General features: G+C 56.1%; 4 protein-coding genes and 1 long non-coding RNA gene across 8 annotated transcripts in view; 2 read left to right on the top strand and 3 right to left on the bottom strand.

The window, feature by feature from the left end:
- MRPL53 (mitochondrial ribosomal protein L53) overlaps positions 1-19,253 on the bottom strand; it is a 42,852-nt gene extending 23,599 nt beyond the window's left edge. Inside the window, exon 1 of one of the 4 annotated variants that reach the window (XM_050754349.1) lies at positions 19,250-19,253. The gene's annotated coding sequence lies outside the window, so the exon portion shown is untranslated. Of the gene's footprint in view, positions 1-7,110; positions 7,115-12,205; positions 12,210-15,768; positions 15,773-19,249 lie in introns of those variants that run through there. The other 3 variants (XM_050754347.1, XM_050754348.1, XM_050754346.1) reach the window with 3 other exon arrangements.
- On the bottom strand, positions 1,777-3,991 carry LBX2 (ladybird homeobox 2). The gene is made up of 2 exons (XM_050754345.1): positions 3,617-3,991; positions 1,777-2,588 (listed from the first exon to the last, which is right to left on the bottom strand). The coding sequence occupies exons 1-2, from the start codon at positions 3,819-3,821 to the stop codon at positions 2,197-2,199; spliced, it is 597 nt and encodes a 198-aa protein (XP_050610302.1). The 5' UTR covers positions 3,822-3,991; the 3' UTR covers positions 1,777-2,196.
- LOC126934002 (uncharacterized) lies at positions 6,890-8,960 on the top strand. The gene is made up of 2 exons (XR_007718801.1): positions 6,890-7,249; positions 7,945-8,960. It is a non-coding gene; the product is annotated as an uncharacterized LOC126934002 (long non-coding RNA).
- On the bottom strand, positions 9,326-11,702 carry PCGF1 (polycomb group ring finger 1). Its single transcript, XM_050754344.1, has 9 exons — positions 11,548-11,702; positions 11,014-11,119; positions 10,704-10,856; positions 10,462-10,533; positions 10,233-10,338; positions 10,019-10,052; positions 9,834-9,920; positions 9,621-9,701; positions 9,326-9,473 (listed from the first exon to the last, which is right to left on the bottom strand). Exons 1-9 carry the CDS (start codon positions 11,638-11,640, stop codon positions 9,426-9,428), a joined length of 780 nt encoding a protein of 259 aa, XP_050610301.1. The 5' UTR covers positions 11,641-11,702; the 3' UTR covers positions 9,326-9,425.
- Positions 18,370-21,078, top strand: TLX2 (T cell leukemia homeobox 2). Its single transcript, XM_050754342.1, has 3 exons — positions 18,370-19,126; positions 19,551-19,788; positions 19,891-21,078. Exons 1-3 carry the CDS (start codon positions 18,727-18,729, stop codon positions 20,105-20,107), a joined length of 855 nt encoding a protein of 284 aa, XP_050610299.1. The 5' UTR covers positions 18,370-18,726; the 3' UTR covers positions 20,108-21,078.
- Positions 21,079-21,437: the final 359 nt, after the last annotated feature.

The raw sequence follows: 21,437 nt of genomic DNA, 5'->3' as shown, positions 1-21,437 counted from the left end.
GTTTTCCTGGAACTGAGGGATGTCCTGGAATGAGGGACTTTCAGTGCCAAAACTTGGAAAATGCTGGGCAGATGGAAAAGAGTTGATCACTCTACTGGAAATGTTCCAGAGAGGCATTATTTAGAAGGTATGAAGGGAGTACTGAGGGGGCAATGCAGTTGCAAAGAGGTTTTTTTTGCATATGCATAATGGCTGACAGATTCTTAGCTCTACACCAGTGGTCACTGTCTGTTTCCATGTTGCCATTTTTCTTCCAGTTGCCGACATTTGCTAGGTTGTCATTGACTCATGCAATCCTTAATCCCTGGGGCAATCGCAGATTCCTCTTCTGTGACCACCTCCCAGCCCCACCTCAAGTCTGGCCCTGAGTTCTCTGTTGTTACCTTCTGCAGTGGCCAGAGATATACTCCCTTCCTCAGGTCTCTATCAGTCTCTGATCCACCCTGCGCCCACAGCCAGATTGGCCTACCCTAAACAATGGTCTCATGTCTCTCTCTAAAACCTCCAGGGACCATGCTCTAAAGTACAATGCCTAAGTTCCTACCTGTGGCCCTTTCTCCTCCCCTCTCTCTGTAAATCCTTTGCTGCTTTCCTTTAGGATCAGTCACCTTTATAGAGACCAAGAGCATGGGCTCCTGAATCAGACAAGCAAACAACTCAGTCCCTGTGCTACCACTTGCAAACTGTCACGTGGCCAAGTTTCCTCAGGGTTCTGTGATTCAGTCTCCTTATCCTTAAAATGGGAAGAAAATTCTCTGTCCCGTTGGGTTATTTTAAGGATTAATACCTGCAAAACACTTGGAACTGCTTAATAAATGGTAGTTAATTGTCTGAAAATGCCAGGTTCCCTTCTACCTTCCAGCCTTGTTCACTCCCCAAGGCATATCCTCTCTTGGGCCCTCCACCTGCAACTAAGGCCCTAGCTGACCCCCCTTGAACCCATGGAGCTTCCTTGAAAGTGGGGTTGTCACACTTAGGCAGAGGCAGGAGAAAGTCTGAAGAGAGCTGGAGGACTGACAGGAGAGAAGGGAAGCAGGAAAGACACCTGAGCTTGGTCTGGGACCATTGGGGAGGGGAAGGCTTGCAACTACTGAGCGTTCCCCCTCCTCTCCCCTCATACTGCAGGAGGGTGATTATCACCAGTGGAATAAATGAATGTCAGAAATGTCCACTGGCTGAGTTAGGCTGGAATCCCTACCAGGCAAGGCCACTACTCCAAGCTTCACCCCAGCGGGCCAGGCCTTTCCACCCTCTGGCTGCTGGCACCATCATAGTGGGAACATTTCCAGCCCAGGGGCCTGGCAGAGGGCTTCCAAGTAGGGGTGTGGCCTCTCTGGGCACCCATCTCTTTGCCTGTGTCCCAGCGGAGGGTTCTTTTGGCAGGATGGGGAAAGGGTCAGGCACCCATTAACAAATGACCTATGGGTAGGGAAGCAATGTCATCACCCTGGGGCCCACCTAGGGATTAGAATCAAGGTCTCCCAGGCACAGAGTAGGTGGACCAAGACCCCACTGTCTTTCACTTAGGCCCGGTGACTTCCCCTTGGTAGACTGGTAAGCATCAGTCCTGATGGCTGGCTGGATGCTGGGTCCAAAACTTGACCTTAGGGTTCTTACTTTGTAAAAATGGCGTAATTATTACCTACCTTAAGGGTTGCTATAAGGGCTAAAGGAAACATTGCATTGAAAGCCCTGGCACAGTGCCAAGTGCAGACTCCATAGCACTACAGATTTTACTGTTCTTTGTTCATGACGGGAGTCTGAATAGAGGCATGGTGCGGCAGAGTCTCGACTTTATTCTAAAATATTGGGAAAGGTAGCCTGGACAACATAGCGGGACCTCCTCTCTAAAAAAAAGTTTTTAAAATTAGCCTGAGGTGGGGTTGCACGTCTGTAATCCCAGCTAGTCAGGAGATTGAAGCAGGAGGATTGCTTGAGCCAAGGAGGTCGAGGCTGCAGTGAGTGGTGATCGCTCCACGGCACTCCAGCCTGGGCGACAGAGCGAGGCCCTGTCTCAAACAACAAAACAAACTTACCAAAAAAAAAAAAAAAAAACGGGAAAGGTGAGCGTCTGGACTGTGGGCCGGAAGAGGCCCAAGTGGACCTCCTTCCTCCACCCTGGAACTCGGGCAGGAGGCAGAGCACGAGGTGAGGAGTCCCGGACCCCAGAGCCCAGGGTTGGCGGCGGCTTTGTCTTCAATCGTCCACCTGTATCTCCTCGTCTGACTGGTGGGGCCGGGAGTCAGGGCCGGCGGGTCCGAGGCGGAGGCTGGGATCTGGAGCGCCGTCGGGCAGTGCTAAACTGCACAGGACTTCGGGGGACAGCGCACGTAGCGAGGCGACGTCGGCGCGCATCTCCTCCACGTCGCGCTTGAGCTTGGCTCGTCGGTTCTGGAACCAAGTGACCACTTGCGCGTTGGCCAGGCCTAGTCGCGTAGCTAGCCCGTCTCGCTCGGACGGCGCCAGGTACTTCTGGAAGACAAAGCGCCGCTCCAGCTCCAGCACCTGTTGCGCGGTGAACGCCGTGCGTGACTTGCGCCGTTTGCGGCCGGCAGGGCCAGGGCCCAGCGCGTTCGCGGCTGCCCGCCCTGCAGGGATAGGGAGGGGGTCAGTTTCCAGTCTCCGGGAATCAGGCTGCGGCCTGGAAAGAAAAATTGGGGGTGGGGTTGGGCCGGTGGCGGTGGGGAAAGTAGAGGGAGAGCCAGGAAGGCGGATGGGGACCCGAACTGTGATCCCTTGTCGGGAGTCAGGCCCAGGTGGGGATAGGGGGCGCAAAGCGGGCTGGCCACAAGGATACGAAAGGCAGCAGACTGAGGGCGTATTGTAGGGGCAAGGAAGTGAAGGAAGGGAGGGATGATTCAGAGGGGACCGGGTGCAGGGTCAAACCTTCTGGGGTGGAGCCTTTGAGGCTTTTAGGAGCCTCAGGCTGAGCAGGCTATAGGTTGAGGGTGACACCAGAGGCGAGTAAGAGTCAGGGCAGCCGACCCAGCGTGGCGGTGTTAACAGGACTTAGATCATGCCCTTCCATGGATCGGGTCGGGCATTCGGCTTACAGTTCCTTAGTGACACCAGAGCCCGCTCCTCGAGCCCAAAAGGGAAGATAATGAGGTACAGAAAGCGAGGAAAAGCAGAGTGCGCAGTCCCGCGCCCAATGCTGCGCCAAGGACTTTCTGCTCCTTGACTCCTCTCGAGAAGAGAGTGCCTTGGAGCGGAGCTTGGTCACACGGAGAGACTCGACCCTCTTTCCAGCGCTTTCTGTGCCTCCCTTGCAGGCTCAGTCGTTTACCGCCTGCGGCTCAAGCCTTTTGTCTCTTTCTCTCCTGCCTTTCTCTATCGCGACTGCCCTGCCTACAGGGAACAGAGCAACTGGTAGCTCAGTTGGCGACAGTCTGCCCTTTCCCTGCGGTACTGGCGGCCTTCCGGAGCCGCCGCGGAAACTAGGGACTAACGGAAGAGAGGTGAGAAGTCGCAGGTGCGAGTCCTGGCATGTGGGCTGAGGACAGGGGACGGATTAGGGTGGGTGGCCTGGGTGGGACAAAGGTTTGAGACAGGGAACCAGGAGGAGAGAGGTGGGGAAAAGGCCAAGTCAGAGTCCGCGACCTTGCCGGCTCTATACCTTCAGAGGGCTGCGGAGCGCGCGCGTCAAGTCCGCGGAAAGTTTTACTAGTCAGCTCCTCCAGCGCGCACAGCGGCGACGTTGGACCCGGACCCGACTCTGGAAGCTGCGGCGCAGAGGGTGCTCGGGGGACCATGCCCGGGGCTAGGATGTCTGCGATGCTTAAGAGTGTCCGGGGTGTTCGGGGCTCGCGTCCCGAGTTCATGGTCGGCCGGGCTGGGGCGGTCCCGCTGCCCGCTGCGCTCGGCTCCGCAGCCGCCTGGGCCCCACCGCTTGGCTCCCGATCCGGGCCCCTAGCCTCGGACCCGCCCCCGGCTCTGGGCCCGAGTCCCGTGTGCCCCTCCTCCTGCGTCCCCACCTCTCCACCCTGGGCCCTGGTGGGTTTGGAGCTCCTAGATGTCCGGGGAGGGTAATTCTGCAGGCTGGGGCAGGCGCGGAGAGCAGAAGCCGACCAAACTACCCTTCAGAGCAGGGCCGCGGGGCTGCTCCGCGCTGCGGGGTGCTGCACTGTGCACAGTCAGGCCGGGCCATACCTCCAGACGCTGTATGCCGCCGACTCCCCGCCTAGCAGCCGCTCTGGCTCATAAACTCGTAGACGATAAAATTGCCTTCTCTGGCCCCAGCGGCTGGGGATTTGCAAAGTTCTAAGGAAGGCTATCAGGGCTGACTGTGCTGGGATATCTGATCCCAGCTAGGACCTCAGTCTCCTAACCTGGCTCCCTCTTCCCCACCCCACCCCTGAGAAACGTTGTTTAAAAGGTCCTGGCGGCTGGAAGTGATTAGTGCTGCGTGGGTCGGGGGCGCAACACTTGAGATGACCTGGCCTGGCAGAGCGACTGCAACTGGGAGTAGTGGGGATGCCACGAAGAAGTAAGCACAGGTGAATGGATTCTAGGCTGCCCCACCTGACGAGGTCAGAACACACAGAGAAGCTGCCAGGAGACCCGGGCCGCAGGAGAGAAGACCCAGGGAACTCCAAACTGGTGCAACTGCCCAGGAGGGGTCTTTGTCAGTGAGGACTGGCAAAATCAGTCGATTTCGTCTGTCTTTGTCTTCTTCTTCTTAAGCTCCCATAGTTCAGGTATGTATGGTTTCCCCAGCCTGCGGAGGCTCAGAAACTGCCAAGGGGAGCAAGGTGCCCTGGCCAGAGCGGGGTCACTCCCCATAGAAGAGAGACTTGAAGGGCAGACTTTACGAACCCAACTGGATTTTGGGACAGGCATCCTGACAACCCAGGTGCTAACTGTGAGGCCTGGTGTATTCATTCCTCTTTAATCTGGGTTTTATCTGCCACACTTATACTGGTTCTGGGCTCATACCTGGGTAAGCACCTGCAGCCCTCCTTTGTAGGAAGAAGGCAGCTCAGGGACAGCGGTGCCTCAGCAGTGGAGACCCAGCAAGGTATGGGTTTTGTTCCTACATTCCACCCCAAACAGTTGGAGGATTGACAGCCCAGAGGCAGGGAAGCCCTGCCACTCCTGAGGAGCCTGCAGCTTTGCTGCCCAGGGAAGTTAGAAACTGATGTGCTTCTAGCTTTTTAAAACAGTGCCACGAAGAACCAGGCCAGTCCCTCCTGGACTGTCCATTATGTCACTTTCCTTGTAGACTGCTGCGTCTCTCACCATCTGTGCAGTGTCCACCTGTCTATTCCCTGGGGCAACTGCAGCATGCAATTGGGGTTCCCTAAACAGGGCTTAGGAGATCCAAGGCACCTGGGCCAAAGACTCTTTGACAAAGATGGGAAGGCACCTTCATCGGGTCTTCTTGGTAAAGGGCTCACTCCAACAACCCCCCTCCCCCACCCGCAACATTCACACAATGCCCTCCTGGAAAGCTGAGCAACACACTTAAAGCCTGATAGGCCACTGCTGGATCAAAGAGCAGAGCCAGGCCATGGTGGAAAGCTGAGCTGCCTCAGGACCTTGTTAAATGGTTATTAATGGTGAGGGGCAGAGGAGGTCCTGGAGAGATCTTCGGGCTACAGGCCTCAGCCCTGGAAACCATCCCAGTGGTTTCACTTAATGTGCAATAAAGCAGCTCTCTGGAGGCAGCAGGAACTGCCCCACTGCATCCCAGGCATGTCACCAAGCAGACGCTGCAATCTTCACTCATACATCCTCTATGTGGCTTTTGTGTCTGTCTCTACCTCTGCTCTCAATTACTTGTGTGTGTCTGTGAGGAGTGCGGAGCTCCTTATGGGCCTGTGCCTTGAAGCCCCTTCCATCTCTCCCGCCTGGTTCTCCCCTCTGCAGCTGGGCTCAGGTACTGGGATTGGACAGCTCCCAAACATGAGTTTGGGGGAGGAGATGGAAGTGGAGACTAGCAAAGGGAGGAGGCCAGGACAGCAGAGGCCCCTCTAAGGTCATCATAGCGGCCAGGGACTAGTCCAGGGGATCGTGGGGCCACAGAAGGGGACTTCTCCCAGTACTGGAACTCGAGCTGGGGAGAAACCGGATCCACAGAGAGGGGTAGGAGGAGGGTGAGTGATTAATGAGGAAGATTAAGAGATTAAACCTTGTTCTAGGTTGGGGAGGGGACACTTACTCGGCTGTCCTATAGGCTACCCCCAACCCCAGCTTGGAAGCGCAGAAAATCCCGGGTGCTCGCCTCTTCCCGCCCACGGGTGGAACCCTCCCTGTTCAAGATCCTTCTCAAGAGATGCAGGGAGGCCAGCCTTCACCACTGGCCCCGCAGGGCGGGGCGGACGGTTTTCCTTCCCCGTCATCCTCAGGCAATCTCTTGTGTTTCCCACCTTCTCAGATTCCTTTTATTGTCCCTTCAGACATTTCAGGGCCCTGCACTCCCTCCCCTTGTAGAGATCCCCACATTCCAAATTCGGTCTCTTGGGAAGGCACCCCATTCCCACTTAAGGATGCTTTCTCACACCTCCCGTTTCAGATTTCCCATTCTCATCCCCCAGCCCTACCCCCACCTCATCTTGCATACCCCATTGGCGGATTCCTCCACCCAGGGCTGCCCCTGCTCAACCCAGTTCCCCACTGGTGGCACGGAGTCCTGCTCAATAAACGACCTTTAGTCTCTGATTGCCTGGCCCGGACATTCCACTGAATTCTGTGAATGTGTAGGAGGGTTGGAGTAACCCCTTAGAATAACCCGTTGGGGAGGTGGACAAGGACAGTCTCAGAGAAGAGCTTGCCCCCCTCCTCCCCACCCTTAGGGAACATCCGTGAACGGGAGTGAGAGGGAAGTGGGAGTTCAGGGAGGAAAGTCCAGGCAGAGGAGCGTGAGAAGGGGCGTCCGTCCGTCCCGCACACTTCTGGGATTGTTTTCTCTTTCAAAAAGAGCTACTGCGGAGTGAACCGATCCTTATATTTTAGTTTCATGACTTGGGGCGCGGCAGGCCTATGAGTTGTTTTGCTCCCTGGACGTTGTTTTGCAAAGATCTCTGCGCGCCCACCGCCACCCTCCCAGGTGTGCGGGTGGGGAAGCAGCCAGCGGTGGGAAACTCGGACGCCCTCCCCGACACTTTTCTCCCCCCAACTCCGCAATAATCACTTCTAGGGAAGTCCTTTTTCCCATCAAGCCCTGGGAATGATTGGCCAGGCTGAGAGAGGGACCCGTCCTCCTCTGTGCCAAAGGCTGGAGCAAATCCTGGTGCTGTCGCCTTTGCGTGTGAGTCCTGGAAATGGCGGGGTTGAGGAAGGTGGGCAGAGGCAAGGTTTGGCCCCCCAGGGGAGAACGGACGCCTTGTCCCGAAAGTGCAGCACGGCCGAGAGCGTCCGGGGGTGCAGACAGCGCCCTGGGGTGGTCCTGCCGCCGCCTCTCCTTTGACTCCGGAGCGCCGCGCCGCGTCCGGGCGCGTTCTCAGTTGCTCGAAGCCAGAGAGGACCCTGGGCGTGATTCTCCCTCCCTGGCACAGACGGAGACCCGAGTGACCCCGGGGTCCGGGTGGGAGTGGGGAATGGACCCATAGGCCCGGGACGAGCGGCGCGGAGCCCGCAGCTGGCCAGCTTCAGCCCCCTTGGGAGACGCAGTGCAGCTGCCGCTGCTGACAGACTAGACCAAGGCTCAGCGGGGCCCCACCCCAGATCCGGCCAGAGCGCCTTCCGCGCTGCTTGGCCTCAAGGCGTGAGTCACCAAGGGCCTCAAGTCCCGTGACTTGGTTCTCAGGGTCTCCGGCCTCGGGCCCATTAATCTTCAGACCTGGCTTTTTCGACGCCGAGCTGCCGCCCAGCCCCAACGGGAGGGCCTTCCAGGGAGACCAAGTCGGACTGCTCCCCAACTCCCGCAGCTGCTCGGCCCCTGCAAAGCCCCCGGGAGCGTTTCTACTCTCCCTTGAGCCCATGCCACTCCCCTGTCACTCCTAGGAAACTCGTTTTTGCGCAGAAACTCCTGGAGAACAGCCCTGGGCGCCACGTACTTGCCCGGACTGCAAAGCCCACAGAGCTTCAATTCGGAGGAAGAGGAGTGGGGAGCCCTGAGCTGGGGTGTTCCTGGAGGAGGTCGAGGAGGGGGCTAGTGGGGGAGAGGCATTCCCTGGAAACGTTTGGAAGCTTTGGTAATCTTGGAGACCATGTCAGGAAAGAAGCGTACCCATGCCGTCTGCGGTGTGCCCACCCGGGTCCCCATCAGTGCCCCACGCACTCGAGCTCTTCCTCGGCGTCTGCAGCCTCTGCATCCGCGCGGAGAGGCGGAGGTCTCCCGGAAAGCCAGTCTGACTGTAGCACCCCAGAGCGTCCAATGCGAGCTCAGGCCTTTCCCACAAGTCTGGAGTTTTCTTACCCAGTTGAGGCCACCTTTGCTGTACTCACTCCCTACCCTCCCGCCCCATCCTCTGCCACCCTACCTCCATCTTTGATGGTTAGCGCCTTCAGCCCTCAACAGCTTCGCACAACCAATCCCCTAGAAGCTGTGAAGTCAGACCAGCCAGGGTGGGACCTAGGTTTTAACTCGGGTTCTGGCTACACATGCTGCGCCTCCGTACAGTTTGTCCCAGATTTGGCAGCAGGCCGGAACTCTGCTTTGGCCTCTGTCTGTTCCTGTCGCAGTTGGGCAAGTTTCTAGCTACCCCACTGAGAGGACCATAGAACAAGGACCCTGGCATGGCATACAGACAAGGAATGTTTGCTCAATTAATGGAGCTGGTGCCTTGCAGCTTCCCTCTTGTTCCTTGAAGTTGCCCTTGCTGTCCTCCACATCAGCTCCCTCCCCTCCTCAGCTACTTATTCTCCATCCTGACTTCTAGTCTTGGTCCCCAAGTACTTGTTGAATTCTGTATGGACAGCCAAGCATCCACTTTTGACAATCCCTGTGGCCCCACCCCATTTGTTTTTTAGACTTCTCCCTCCTTTTTGTCCCCATCCCCCAAGTTATAAAACTATAACACAATTCTTTGGATTTTTTTTTTTAAATATCTCACTTGTTCAATCCTGCAGCAGCCACTGTCCAACTCCAGCCTTCTCACCACCGCTGAATTAGGACATCTCCTAAGAGGCCCGCACCCACACTGTATGCTGCAGCATACAAGGACAGCTGAGAGCTCCCCGCGAGGAAGGCTTCCCATAACCAAAAAGAGTGGTGTGGGAGGCCTGGTTTCACACATATAGGGATCCTCTACCCTTCTCCTTTGGCAAGACATTGAGGACCCATGGCCATAGAGCACAGGTCCTTCTTCACAATGAAACTCAGGATTTTTGAAGAAGGCAGGACACAGCATGAGTGTGAGGCAGGAAGAATAAGGAAGAGAGGTGCTTTTTAAAAGTTTTTATTTCAAAAAATAAAGCTGCAGTTCATTTCACATAAATATCTGGGGAGGGAAGGGGAGTGGGATGGGGTGGGGGCTTGGCCCCTACCTCCTCTTCTCTTTCACACTGTATTGTAAAAGCAAAGGGGATGGCTAAGGAGAGAATGAGGAAGTAGTAGTCAGTGGGGAGTATTATTATATTATCCAAAGGGCCCCTCAGCCCACCCTTCCCCTGCAGACTGTGGGTTGGTTGGGGGGAGTCTGAAGGGGGGTGAAGCCAGGGAGGGTGGCCTGGCTTACCTTGCCGAACCAGCGGGAGAGCCATATCTGCTTCATTGTCATGTGATCAGGGAGAACTTCATTGTCAAAAAGGAGCTGCACCTAGGAGGGAGATGGGGGTATAATTTTAGGAACTTTCTGGCAGGTCAAAAACTACCCTGGTCCACCCTAGACTTTGTCCCTCCTTTCTTAGCCCCTTCTCCCCTCCAAGAAACCAACTGTGAGACTACTCACATGCTGAGGGTTTAGCATCAAGCGGTGACACAGGACCCTCCGGAGATGGCGTACCTCAGCTCTAACAGAACATCGGACATACTTGTTCTGGGAGCAGGGAGGGGAGGGAAGAGGGCAAGGTGTGTGAGGGAAGGGCCATGGGAGGTGAGTCTCCTTAGAGAGGCCCTCCCCTCAGCCCTTCTCACCTGCAGGACGCTTTTATTCTTGTCTTTGCCAGAACTGGGGGGAAATAGACACAGGTTAGGGAACCCTATCTTTCCTCCTCTCCCCCACCCAGAGCCATGATATACTCTCTTCAAGGGGATAGGTACTCACTCACTGCTTGGCCTCTCCCCCATACCCTCCCTGGCTCTGGGTCATTGGCACTGTCACCTTCTGCAACCCCTGACCTTCTCCTACCTCAGCCGCTCCAGGCACAGGTTCAGCTGCTCATCATAGCGATAGTAGTGGGCTTTAGAGTGGTCAAAGCTGCTGAAGGGGAGGCCAAGGTTGCTCAGTGCTGGCTCTGAGAAAGATAGGGTAGTGAGGTGGCTGGTGGCACACATTCCATACTCCTCTTTCCCCAGAGAGCAAAACTGGGCAAGAAGAATGCTCTGGGGGCTTTACTCTCCCGCGGCCAAGGACATACCTTCCCCACTGGGCTGGGTGACCCGGTCCAAACCTCGGGACTGGTAGAATTCCCGAATCCGTTTCTCTTCACCTAGAAGAAGGTGAAATATGAGAATAAAGTATTAGCCCCTCCTCACTCTTTGTCCTTCCCTCATCTTTGGCCTTCTGCCTACATGATTCCTACCAAAGCCCCTGTCACCTCAAGCTGCCACTCAGCAATTAGTCCTCAAGAAGCCCCTCAAAGTCAGGTTAGTCACTCACTGTCTTGCAAGCCAGGCACCAGCTTGTACACGATGTCCTGCATGACCCGGTCCAGTTTGAGGTTGAGCAGTGGCTGTGTCTCGTGGATCTTAATGTTGCACATGGGGCAGTACTTGCTAGTTTGGAGGTACTTCACAATACAACTCTTGCAGACTGCAGGAAAAGAAAAGTAGATTCTCAGGCCCTCTGGAAACTGGATTCATGGGCTGGGTGGGGTGCCTGGATTCGTGGGGCAGGCCGCACAGAAGCTGGCAGTCGGCTTGGTGAAGACTAGGGACTGGAAGAACTAGGCAGTCTCCAAGGCACTCACAAGTATGAAGACACTCTGTGATGGTGGTGGCATCCACGAAGTAGCCGGCGCATAGGCAGCAAACAATGTGTTCATTCAAGTCTTTGATCTTCACTCGAACTTCCTCCTGAATATACACCCTCCGTCACCAACTATCCACCCTCAGCCCCCAACCCGTGCGCCTTCCCACTCTGGGGGTCGCCTCCTTCATCACACTCCACGGCCAAGCCCCGCGTCCTGCGCCATCAGCCGGGGATGAGCTCCAGGGGGCTGGCACTCCCCCTCCGCCCAGCAGAGGGCTCCGCGCACAGCGGGGGCTTCCCTCACGTCGACTCGCCTGACCCTCCTTTCCCAGGGGAGACTACACGACGTCGGCGACACAATGCGCAGGCGTCCTAAGCGGAGTTTGGCAACTCGATCGCAATCACGCAGGCGCACTGGGTACTCTGTCTCTGCGCAGGCGCACTGGGCGCCCGGCCAGCCACCGCCCGTCCTTTAGCCCGCCCCAGTTCGCACCGCTGGCCGACCACAGCAGTAACCCTGCCGCCCTTGCACCTCGTTCCGTAGCGGGTCCATCTTGTACACTGACTGGAGCTGGTTCCGAAGCCTCATCGCGATCGCAATCTGGCCCCCCTGAGGAGACGCCATCTTAAAGGCTGATCCCAGCCTGCCACTTCCGGTGCCGCCTGCAGGGCGGGACTTGTCTCCCAGCAACGAGGTTCTAGGTCTTTTCGGATTCGCTCACCCTCTGTAAGGCCCCGCCCACGTTCCTTTCTCCCCGTGTGCTCACCTGAGCCCCACCGGCCCCTCCCCTCCTCAATCCGTAATTAAGGAGTGGTGGGGGGGCATAGGGAAGGGTCCTATCTCTTCAGCCTCCTGTAGAACTCATCATAGTAGACCCTAAGCGACCTCAAGACTAACTTTTGGAGCCTGCGAAAGACTGCCCCCTCCTACCCCCAAAGGCCCGGCAGTCTTGTGCCTGCTACCCGCTCAGGGTCGTCGGTCTTCTGTGACGACTACCCTGCTGAAGAAGCCCCTCCTGGGTCCTCTCCTCGTAATGCCGCCCTGTCGGCGTCCGCGGAGCGGAGCTTCATCCAGATGGCGGGCCTTCTCCCCGCTCCACGGAGGGAGTTTCTCGGGCTTTGCAGAGTCTCGGAGAGGGTGCCGGGGGATGGGGAGGGAGAGACCCCCAGGGACTTGGTAGTGATCTTATCCCCCCATTCTCCCCCTGCTGCCGGGGATGGGGGGGGCAGGCCCTGGTTAATGATGATGATTTAATCATCGGCGCCTGCGGAGGCCTGGGACAGACTAATGCAGAGCAGATGCCGAAGGAGGAGGGGAGGACGACTAGGACACTGCCACACACAGAAAGGCTTAGGCAGCGAGCGCCTGTAGTAGCATAGGCCCAGCCTCGCACTTGGGGATTACGCGGGATGCTCGAGAGCTCTACACCGCCAGCCCTGGGTACTTAAAAAAGGATAAATTTCCTTTGAGGTATTAACATCAAATGTAACTGGAGATTCGAGAAGGGAGAGATTCCAATGGAGACCTCAAAAAGGCTTTCTGGAGAAAGTGGGACTTTGGGCACAATTTAGACTTGGGGGAGGGGGTGGAAGTGTGCTGAAATAGAAAGGACGTGGAGGGGAATGACCAGAGGACAGGAAGGTCAAGATGTAGATTTGAGAGTGGTAATAGAAAAAGCAGGGCCTTAAAGAGTTGTAATTTTTAGCCTGAGGGCAATTGGGAGCTAGCGGACTTTTTTGAAGGGAGGAGGTTATCCTGTGAAAGCGACATTTTTGTTCATTTCTCTTCAGAGGGAATTGGAGTGAATATGCAGCAAGAAGTTATGAGATTAGTGATTAATCAACTATTCATTACAGCCACTGTTTACCTACTTCCCTGGTCCAAGTCACTATCCTCTGTAGTGGCTTCTTGACTGTTTTCCTTGAGTCCCCCTTCGCGTGTTCTCAACATAACAGCTCAGTGCTATGTTTCTCAGAGCTAGTGATTCTGATAAAATATGAAACACAAAGGACAAAGGACAATTTTTGAGATGTGGATGTGTTTATTATTTTTATGGTGATGTTGGTTTCATGGGTATATACATATGTCAAAACTTATCAAACTGTACACTTCAAATATCTGCAGTTTATGTGTCCATTATACCTCAAGAAAGCTATTAAAAATAAAGTTGAAAAATTAGGTTGTGGCCGGGCGCGGTGGCTCAAGCCTGTAATCCCAGCACTTTGGGAGGCCAAGACGGGCGGATCACGAGGTCAGGAGATCGAGACCATCCTGGCTAACACAGTGAAACCCCGTCTCTACTAAAAAATACAAAAAACTAGCCGGGCGAGGTGGCGGGCGCCTGTAGTCCCAGCTACTCGGGAGGCTGAGGCAGGAGAATGGCGTAAACCTGGGAGGCGGAGCTTGCAGTGAGCTGAGATCCGGCCACTGCACTCCAGCCCGGGCGACAGAGCGAGACTCCGTCTCAAAAAAAAAAAAAAAAAAAAAAAAAAAAAGAAAAATTAGGTTGTTTCTTTTTTACTGTTTAAAACCTGTTGAGAGCTTCCCTTTTCAATCAGAATAAAAGTCAAAGTCTTACAGTGGTGTGCAAGGGCCTGCATAGTCTCTTCAGATACACCAGGATATCCTTCCACTGTGTCCCCAACTTGAAATGCTTAGGCATCCAAAATGGCTCCCCCCTTCTTTCAGGTCTTTACTCATGAGGCTTCTGTAATCACTCTAGATGAATAACAACTCACCCACCCTTTCACTTCCTTTTTTTTTTTTTTTTTTGTTAGCATTTATTAGCATTCTTAGCATTTATTATTATTTAATATACATTTCTAATATATATTATAAATATTTTCTAGTTATTTTCAGAAAATATTTTCTAGAAAACATATTTCCTAGTTTTTCATCTGCCCTTTCCACTAGACTATAAGCTTCTCAGTGGCAGGGATTTTTTTCCTCTGTTGTGTTCACAGATACAGCTCCAGTGCCAGCTGCATAGTTGGTGTTCAATAAAAATTTTCTGGATGAATACATGAATGAATCCAAGTGGTGGTGATGACAGCCTCAATTAGGGTTTTAGCAATGGCAATGGAAAGGAAGGGCTGTATCTGAAACATTTCAAAGGAAAGTATAATAGGAGGAAGTAGCCAGGAACCTGGCTTGGTAGGCCTGGGTAAGAGGGTGAAAGAAGAGCTTTGGAGGGAAGCATGTCCTCCAGCCTGCTGGACTTATGTGGCTGCAGGGAAGCAGGGGGAGCTTGTTAGAAGGCTAGAAGAGTGAGTGGTGGGGCTGAAGTGTCAGAACGAACCAGGGATGGAGGTCTCAGAGTTATCTGGCTGGATATGAGAGTTGGGACTTTTGGAATGGGTGGAACTTGAGCAGATGTAGAGATAAAGAAAGTTTAAGGCCTGGTGCAGTGGCTCACGCCTGTAATACCAGCACTTTGGGAGGCTGAGGTGGGTGTATACTTGAGCCCAGGAGTTGGAGACCAGCCTGGGCAACATGGTGGGACTCCGTCTCTACAAAAAGTACAAAAATTAGCCTGGCATGGTGGCGCATACCTGTAGTCTCAGCTACTTGGGAGGCTAAGGTGGGAAGATTGCTCGAGCCTGGGATGTTGAGGCAGCAGTGAACTATGATCGTGCTACTGCACTCCAGCCTGAGCAACAGAGTGAGATCCCATGTCTTAAAAAAAAAGAAAAAAGAAAGCTTAAGTGTGAGCTCTGAAGAATCCTCACAGTCTTCAGTGGAAAAAGCCAAATCAGTGGAAGAAAAACATAAGCAGTGACTACGAAAGTCCAAAGATGTGGAATAAGATATTACAGAAGCAAAAAGAAGGGACACTTCAAAAAATAATTGATGACCAACAAAGTAAAACATGTCAGGGAAGTCCTGGAGGAGGGATACTGAACACTGGAGCTCTCTGAGAAAGGGTTACTATAATGAAGGCAGCTTGCACTGAGTTAAGAATAAATCATGATGAAATGGAGGCAGTACGCATGAAGTAAAAAGGAAAGGAAAAGCATGATCTCTTTTGAAGACTCAGGCCAAGATTTTGTCCAGATAATAAAGATCTGAGACAGTTGAGGCATAGGAAAGACTAAGTTGATGAGAGCCACGGACACACAGGACATGGTGAGACAGATCCAAAGCAGTGTGTTTGAGGGGGCACTCATTCCAGCACCTCTATCTTCAACATAAACCAGCAGGAACAATCCTTTCCCTGTGAATCAGATTCAAGGAGGCAAGAGAGGACATTTCAAGCCAGGTTGGGATGGTGGCACACACCTGTAACTCTAGATACTCAGGAGGTCAAGGTGGGAGGATTGTTTGAGCCCAGGAGTTTGAGGCCAGTCAGCCAGCCTGGGCATCATAGTGAGATGTCTCTTAAAAAAAGAGAAAGTCCTAGGACTGTGGTCTGAGTGACATAACTGGATACCATCTGTTCTTGAAGTGGGGCACTAAAATATTTTTAAAACTCCCCAGAAGACTTGTATGAACTACTGAGTTTGTGACCATTCTTAAACGATTAGTTGGACAGTCTCTGGGTGGCAGTACCATCTGTGCTGAACTCAAAAGGCAGGGGTGTGTGTACGGGTCTGCATGATGTTGCCTTTTTTTTCATTTGTTGATTCACTCACGGACTCATTCAAGGATTTATTTAGGTTGGCTGGAGACACACTGGTTACCCTGCCCGCCTGCCCCCAGACTCACCCTTCAGAGCAGAGAAAGGGACTAGCAAACTCCTAACCTGCACACCAGCCCCCCATTCAGAGATTATATTTCTTTGCTGTCTCCCTAGGTTCCCTGTTCCCATCTGGGGGAATCCAGCCCTTGCTATCAAGGAAGATTTTTTTTTTTTTGAGATGGAGTCTTGCTCTGTCACCCCAGACTGGAATGCAGTAGTGATCTCGGCTCACTGAAACCTCTGCCTCCCGGATTCAAGTGATTCTCAGCCTCCCCAGTAGCTGGGATTACAGGTGCCTGCCACCATGCCCAGCTAATTTTTTTGTATTTTTAGTAGAGACAGGGTTTCACCATGTTGGCCAGGCTGGTCTGTCTTGAACTCCTGACATCAGGTGATCTGCCCCCTCTTGGCCTTCCAAAGTGCTGGGATTACAGGTGTGAGTCACTGCTCCCGGCCTGAAGATTTGAACAGGTTCATGCTTCCTTGTAGCCCTCTCAACTGCTGAGAAAAGTGCATGGGTTTCTGTAAAGGGATGGGAGGTGATAATGTTGTTTGTCTTCTCCATCAAGATGAAAATACATCTGGTAAATTGGTAGGAGCCCCCATCCTCTTTCAGAACAGGCTGTGAGCAGGGCTGAGGAGGGGCTGGACAAATTGGATAGTAGAGGTGGTCAAGATGGGGGAGGTTGACACTTGTTTTTTGAGACAGTCTTGCTCTGTCACCCAGGCTGGAGTGCAGTGGCATGATCTCGCCTCACTGCAAGCTCCATCTCCTGGGTTCATGCCATTCTCCTGCCTCAGCCTCCCAAGTAGCTGGGACTACAGGCACCCGCCACCTCGCCCGGCTAATTTTTGTATTTTTAGTAGAGACGGGGTTTCACCGTGTTAACCAGGAAGGTCTCAATCTCCTGACCTCATGATCCCCTCCCCCCCGCCGCCTCGGCCCCCCAAAGTGCTGGGGTTACAGGCATGAGCCACTGCGCCCGCCAGGTTGACACTGTTCCCCCTACTGCCCTCTGTCCCATTTATGGTTCACCTCCTCTAGACATAAGGCTTCGGAGAACACTGGAGGGCTGGTAGGGCTGGTGGACAGAGCTCACTCTTCTTTCTCTTCATCTTCCTGCCCAGATGCCCAAATATCATTCCTGGTTCCCAGGGGAGAAAAGACCCCCTCACCCTGCCCCAGGCACCAGGCTGCCGGCCCATCTGCTGGGGAGAAAGGAGGGGGCAGAGTCTTTCCCAGGGGATCCTGAAGAATCAGTTTGAAGATCAGTGCTCCCAGGGAGATCCAGCTACTAGACTTCCAAGGCATTTCGGTTCACACGGGAAACCAGCAGGATGGAGCTGAACAGCGGGATGGGCTGGGGACCAGGGTAGAGGGCTGGCACAGCAGAGTAAGGTCCTTTGGCTACCACGTGTCAGAGGTAGGCTGAGCTGCTCATTGGTGCCCACCCGCCATCGCCACCGCAGGATGGTAGAAGCGCCCCCCTCTCTGAGCCCAGTCTCACCGGCTCAGAGGCGCCAGGGCCCCCCCGGGGGCCGGGGCGGGCCGGGGAAGGTAATGTAATTCCGGCCCAGCTAACCCGATTACGGCGGCCTGCACCGGGCAGGGCGGCGGCGGGGGCGGGTCTAAGGCTCAGGGGCCCGTCCGGCGGGGGTCCCATCCCCGGGAAGGACGCAGAGTTCACACACTCCCAGCTCCTGGATCCACGGCCAGAGGTCACAGGGTCACCAAGCGGCTTGGGTCTTTCCCCACCTCCCTTCTCTGACAGCTCCAGGCCGTTTTCTGATTTTGGGTGGGGTAAAATGTTTATGGGAAACAAGGCGGCCAGGATCCAACCAAGGCCTCAGTGAGGTCCCACGTGTCCCTTGTGGCGAGATTTCGCCCTCCCGCCGTTGAGGAGGAAGAGTGTGAGAACAGACTTCCTAGGCACAGAATGGAAGGGCGGAGTCCTGCACTGGGGACTCCCTGCACTTGGGGTCCGGGGTAGAGCGCCAGCCCCAAGAACCCACTGGCCTGATTTGGCCGGGGTTGAGCCATGGTCCAGTTTACACGGATTTCGGAAAATCGAAATTCTAAGAAACACGGGACATCAATTACCGGTGCGCATGAACAGGGCTGGGGGGGACCTGCAGGAGAGGCCGGAAGGCGCACCATGGTCGCCGGCCCAAAGCGGCCGTTCCCCGCCCTTAGCCCCTGCCGTCCCCTTCCCACACCTGTTCTCTTCCTGGGCCTGCAGCTCACCGGGCGCCGTTCCCCAGCAGCTTCTTACGCAGCCGGGAAACCACAACGAGATTTGGTCTTCGAGGGCACTTAGGCGGGGACCACAACGAATCCAGGAGTTGGCCAGCAGGATCCATCGAGAGGCGAAGAGTGGGGGCTGGGGGAGGAGGCACCTGCGCAGGAAGCCGGTGAGGCGGAGGCAACCCAAAGGCGGAGGCCAGCAAGGATGGAGGCGCGGTGAGCATCTCCGCTGACTCAGCGGCCCATGCTCGGCCCCTCCCGCGCTGAGCCTGGTTCCTAACACCCTGGCCCCCTGTCCCCCGCCCCGCACATCTCCACCAGCCAGCCTTCCCCCTGCGCTTGGCGCAAACAGGCGTCCCTTCCCCTTTAACTGCTGGGCCCCGCCCCTGCCCTACCCCCAGCCCCCACTACCCACCCGGGCCGATCCGTCAGTCACTGCCCCAGCCGGAGCTGGCCAACCCTCTCCACCCGGGACTTGGGCAGCGGCGCCGGCAGCCCAGCGTCTATTTGCGCTTGAGAGCCAGCAAGAAAGCTCCAGGGGCCCCAGCCGGCCGTGCTCCCCCGGGATGCAAGTCCCTGCGCGGACGCCCGGCAGCGGCTGGCACGGGCGCGGCTGCTCCGGGTGCACAGGGATGCTGCTGTTCTGGGGACCCCGGCGCCCTGCCTTGGCCAGCCCCGCGGGCCCCTGAGGTCACTGTCCGGAGCGCGCCGCCGCCGGGCTTCTGGAGCTGCCTGAGGCATCCTCCCCAACCACCGAACCTCCGGCGGTTCTTCTCGGCCCGGGCCGATGGAGCCGGGGATGCTGGGTCCACACAACCTCCCACACCACGAGCCAATCAGCTTCGGCATCGATCAGATCCTGAGCGGCCCCGAAACCCCTGGGGGCGGCCTAGGTCCGGGTCGCGGGGGCCAGGGTCATGGGGAGAGTGGGGCGTTCTCGGGTGGATACCACGGAGCCTCGGGCTACGGTCCCGCTGGCTCACTGGCCCCGCTGCCCGGCAGCTCCGGAGTGGGCCCGGGCGGCGTGATCCGCGTCCCTGCGCACCGCCCGCTGCCTGTGCCGCCGCCCGCGGCGGGGGCGCCTGCAGTGCCTGGGCCCTCGGGTTTGGGCGGCGCCGGAGGCCTAGCGGGACTCACCTTCCCCTGGATGGACAGCGGCCGCCGCTTTGCCAAGGACCGGCTCACGGGTGAGGTTGTCTGACCCCTCCAGTGTCACGCCCGACTCTGACCCCGTCTCCTCATCTCTTAGCTTTCTGCTCCAACTCAAGGACCCCTTTCACACCTCCCACTAGATCCTCCCAGGGGATCCTCCCCCAACTCGAATCTCTGGGTCCTGCCTCCGAGAGGCGATGGGGAGGGAGCTGCCGTCGGTGCCCGCGCCCTCCTTTGCAGTCCCACTGTCCAGGCGGGGAGGGTAGGGTGAAGTTACAGGGGACGCCTCCCTAGCATCTCAGGGGAAGGGCCTTTCTTGGCTATAGGGCTCGGCTGATGCTTAGGATCCGGGTAAGGGCAGGGCGCGGGAGCTCTGAGGCCTGGACAGCGGCGCGGCCTTCTTAGTGGCACCTAGGGCTACCCTGCAAACCCTGCCCTGCTCTTTCTTCCTCCCGGTAGCTGCGCTCTCGCCCTTCTCTGGGACGCGCCGCATAGGCCACCCCTACCAAAACCGGACCCCTCCGAAAAGGAAGAAGCCGCGCACGTCCTTCTCCCGCTCACAGGTGCTGGAGCTGGAGCGGCGCTTCCTGCGCCAGAAGTACCTGGCCTCTGCGGAGAGGGCGGCATTGGCCAAGGCCTTGCGCATGACCGACGCACAGGTCAAAACGTGGTTCCAGAACCGACGCACCAAGTGGCGGTGAGGCGCGGCGCGGGCGAGGGCGGACGGCGTCCCCGGGCCGGGCCTGGTGAGAAGCGAGGCGGCGGGCAACCCCGCTGACCCCGCGTCTCCCTTCCCCAGGCGCCAGACGGCGGAGGAGCGCGAGGCCGAGCGGCACCGCGCGGGCCGGCTGCTCCTGCACCTGCAGCAGGACGCGTTGCCACGGCCGCTGCGGCCGCCGCTGCCCCCGGACCCTCTCTGCCTGCACAACTCGTCGCTCTTCGCGCTGCAGAACCTGCAGCCCTGGGCCGAGGACAACAAAGTGGCTTCCGTGTCCGGGCTCGCCTCGGTGGTGTGAGCGACGCCCGTCCGATCGGCGTGGAACGCCGGGCCCGGAGCGGTGGAGCGCGCGGCTGCCTGAGCACATGGTCTGGTGGCAGCCGGGCGCGTGAGGAGCGGCAGGCCTTGAGGCTGTCGTCGAGGGCTCCCCCACCACCGGCTGACTCCCAAGCCAGCGTTGCGCAGATGCACGGTCCGCTCAGAGGCGGCCCTTCCCGCCATTTTTCACTTCACTGCAGTTAAGCCGCCGCTGGAACCTGAGGCGCCGAGAGGGCGGGACCTGCAGGACAGTAGCCAATGAGGTGCGGGGAGGGGGCCGGGCTGGCCAATGGGAGCTGCTTTCCTGAGGGACTCGGAATTCTCCGGCGGGTGGTCGGGAGCTGGGGCTCTGCGGGGCGCTAGCGGCATTGCGCGCGGTGCACGCTGGGTCCGTACCAAAGGTGTGAAGGAAGGAAGACATCTACCACTGCGAAGTCATGGAGGGGGTGCCGGAGCGCGAGAGGCTGGCTGATTGTGACCGGAACCAGAGGGTTGTCCACCCCGGGCATCATCCCTCAACTGTAAAATAATCGCTAAGGATTCCTTCCTGACTTTGAGCCTCACGTTGTCATGTGTGTTCAGCCTGCTGGCAACATCCTCCGGCAACACGCCTGGGCAGGAGGCGAGTAGGATACTTTACACACCCAACGAAAGAGAAAATCTAGAAAGAAAATCTGGCTCTGGTGTCACATAGGGACAGAGAAGGGAGAGGAGGAAACAGTGGACAAAGTTAATGGGCCCAGTGGAGTTAGGGTGAAGAGAATTTTGAAAATAATTTGGAAGTGACAAGCTTAAGAAGAATCAAAGGTAATTCCACGACTGGAAATGTGCAGCATCAGGAAATCAGTGGTGCTGTGGATGATGAAAGGGAAATTGGGAAGATTGGAGCAAGATTAACTATACAGGCAAAACTAAATGTTATACCTAGAGAAAATAAATCCTGGAGAAGTGCCTTTGAGGGAGATCAACTGACATCCACATAGAGGTGGACCTAGATAGAATGAATGAGAACAGATAGAATCTCTGAGGGAGGGCACTCTGAGGAGAAAAGCCGAGTTCTAAGGACTAAACCTTTCCACCAAATTCGACAACCACGTTTGCAATGTGCAAGATGATGGAGAATACCTAAGTCAATAGTCCAAGGGCAGGCCGGGCACGGTGGCTCACGCCTATAATTCCAGCACTTTGGGCTGACGTGGGAGGATCACGAGGTCAGGAGATCAAGACCATCCTGGCCAACATGGTGAAATCCCCTCTCTACTAAAAATACAAAAATTAGCCGGGCATGGTGGCATGTGCCTGTAGTCCCA

Source organism: Macaca thibetana, chromosome 13 (genome assembly GCF_024542745.1).
Source record: "Macaca thibetana thibetana isolate TM-01 chromosome 13, ASM2454274v1, whole genome shotgun sequence".
Classification (NCBI taxonomy): domain Eukaryota; kingdom Metazoa; phylum Chordata; class Mammalia; order Primates; family Cercopithecidae; genus Macaca; species Macaca thibetana.
This window is presented reverse-complemented; position numbering and strand designations above follow the sequence as displayed.

What these genes read in the sequence shown, in the direction of transcription:
- TLX2 (XM_050754342.1), top strand. Translation starts at nt 18,727, where the DNA reads ATGGAGCCGGGGATGCTGGGTCCACACAACCTCCCACACCACGAGCCA. An exon ending in TGCCAAGGACCGGCTCACGG is followed by an intron (nt 19,127 to 19,550) that starts GTGAGGTTGTCT and finishes TCCTCCCGGTAG; the next exon opens with CTGCGCTCTCGCCCTTCTCT. An exon ending in AACCGACGCACCAAGTGGCG is followed by an intron (nt 19,789 to 19,890) that starts GTGAGGCGCGGC and finishes TCCCTTCCCCAG; the next exon opens with GCGCCAGACGGCGGAGGAGC.
- LBX2 (XM_050754345.1), bottom strand. Translation starts at nt 3,821, where the DNA reads ATGAACTCGGGACGCGAGCCCCGAACACCCCGGACACTCTTAAGCATC. An exon ending in CGCTCCGCAGCCCTCTGAAG is followed by an intron (nt 2,589 to 3,616) that starts GTATAGAGCCGG and finishes CTATCCCTGCAG; the next exon opens with GGCGGGCAGCCGCGAACGCG.
- PCGF1 (XM_050754344.1), bottom strand. Translation starts at nt 11,640, where the DNA reads ATGGCGTCTCCTCAGGGGGGCCAGATTGCGATCGCGATGAGGCTTCGG. An exon ending in TGATGCTAAACCCTCAGCAT is followed by an intron (nt 9,702 to 9,833) that starts GTGAGTAGTCTC and finishes TCTCCCTCCTAG; the next exon opens with GTGCAGCTCCTTTTTGACAA. An exon ending in TCTCCCGCTGGTTCGGCAAG is followed by an intron (nt 9,474 to 9,620) that starts GTAAGCCAGGCC and finishes TTCTCTCCTTAG; the next exon opens with CCATCCCCTTTGCTTTTACA.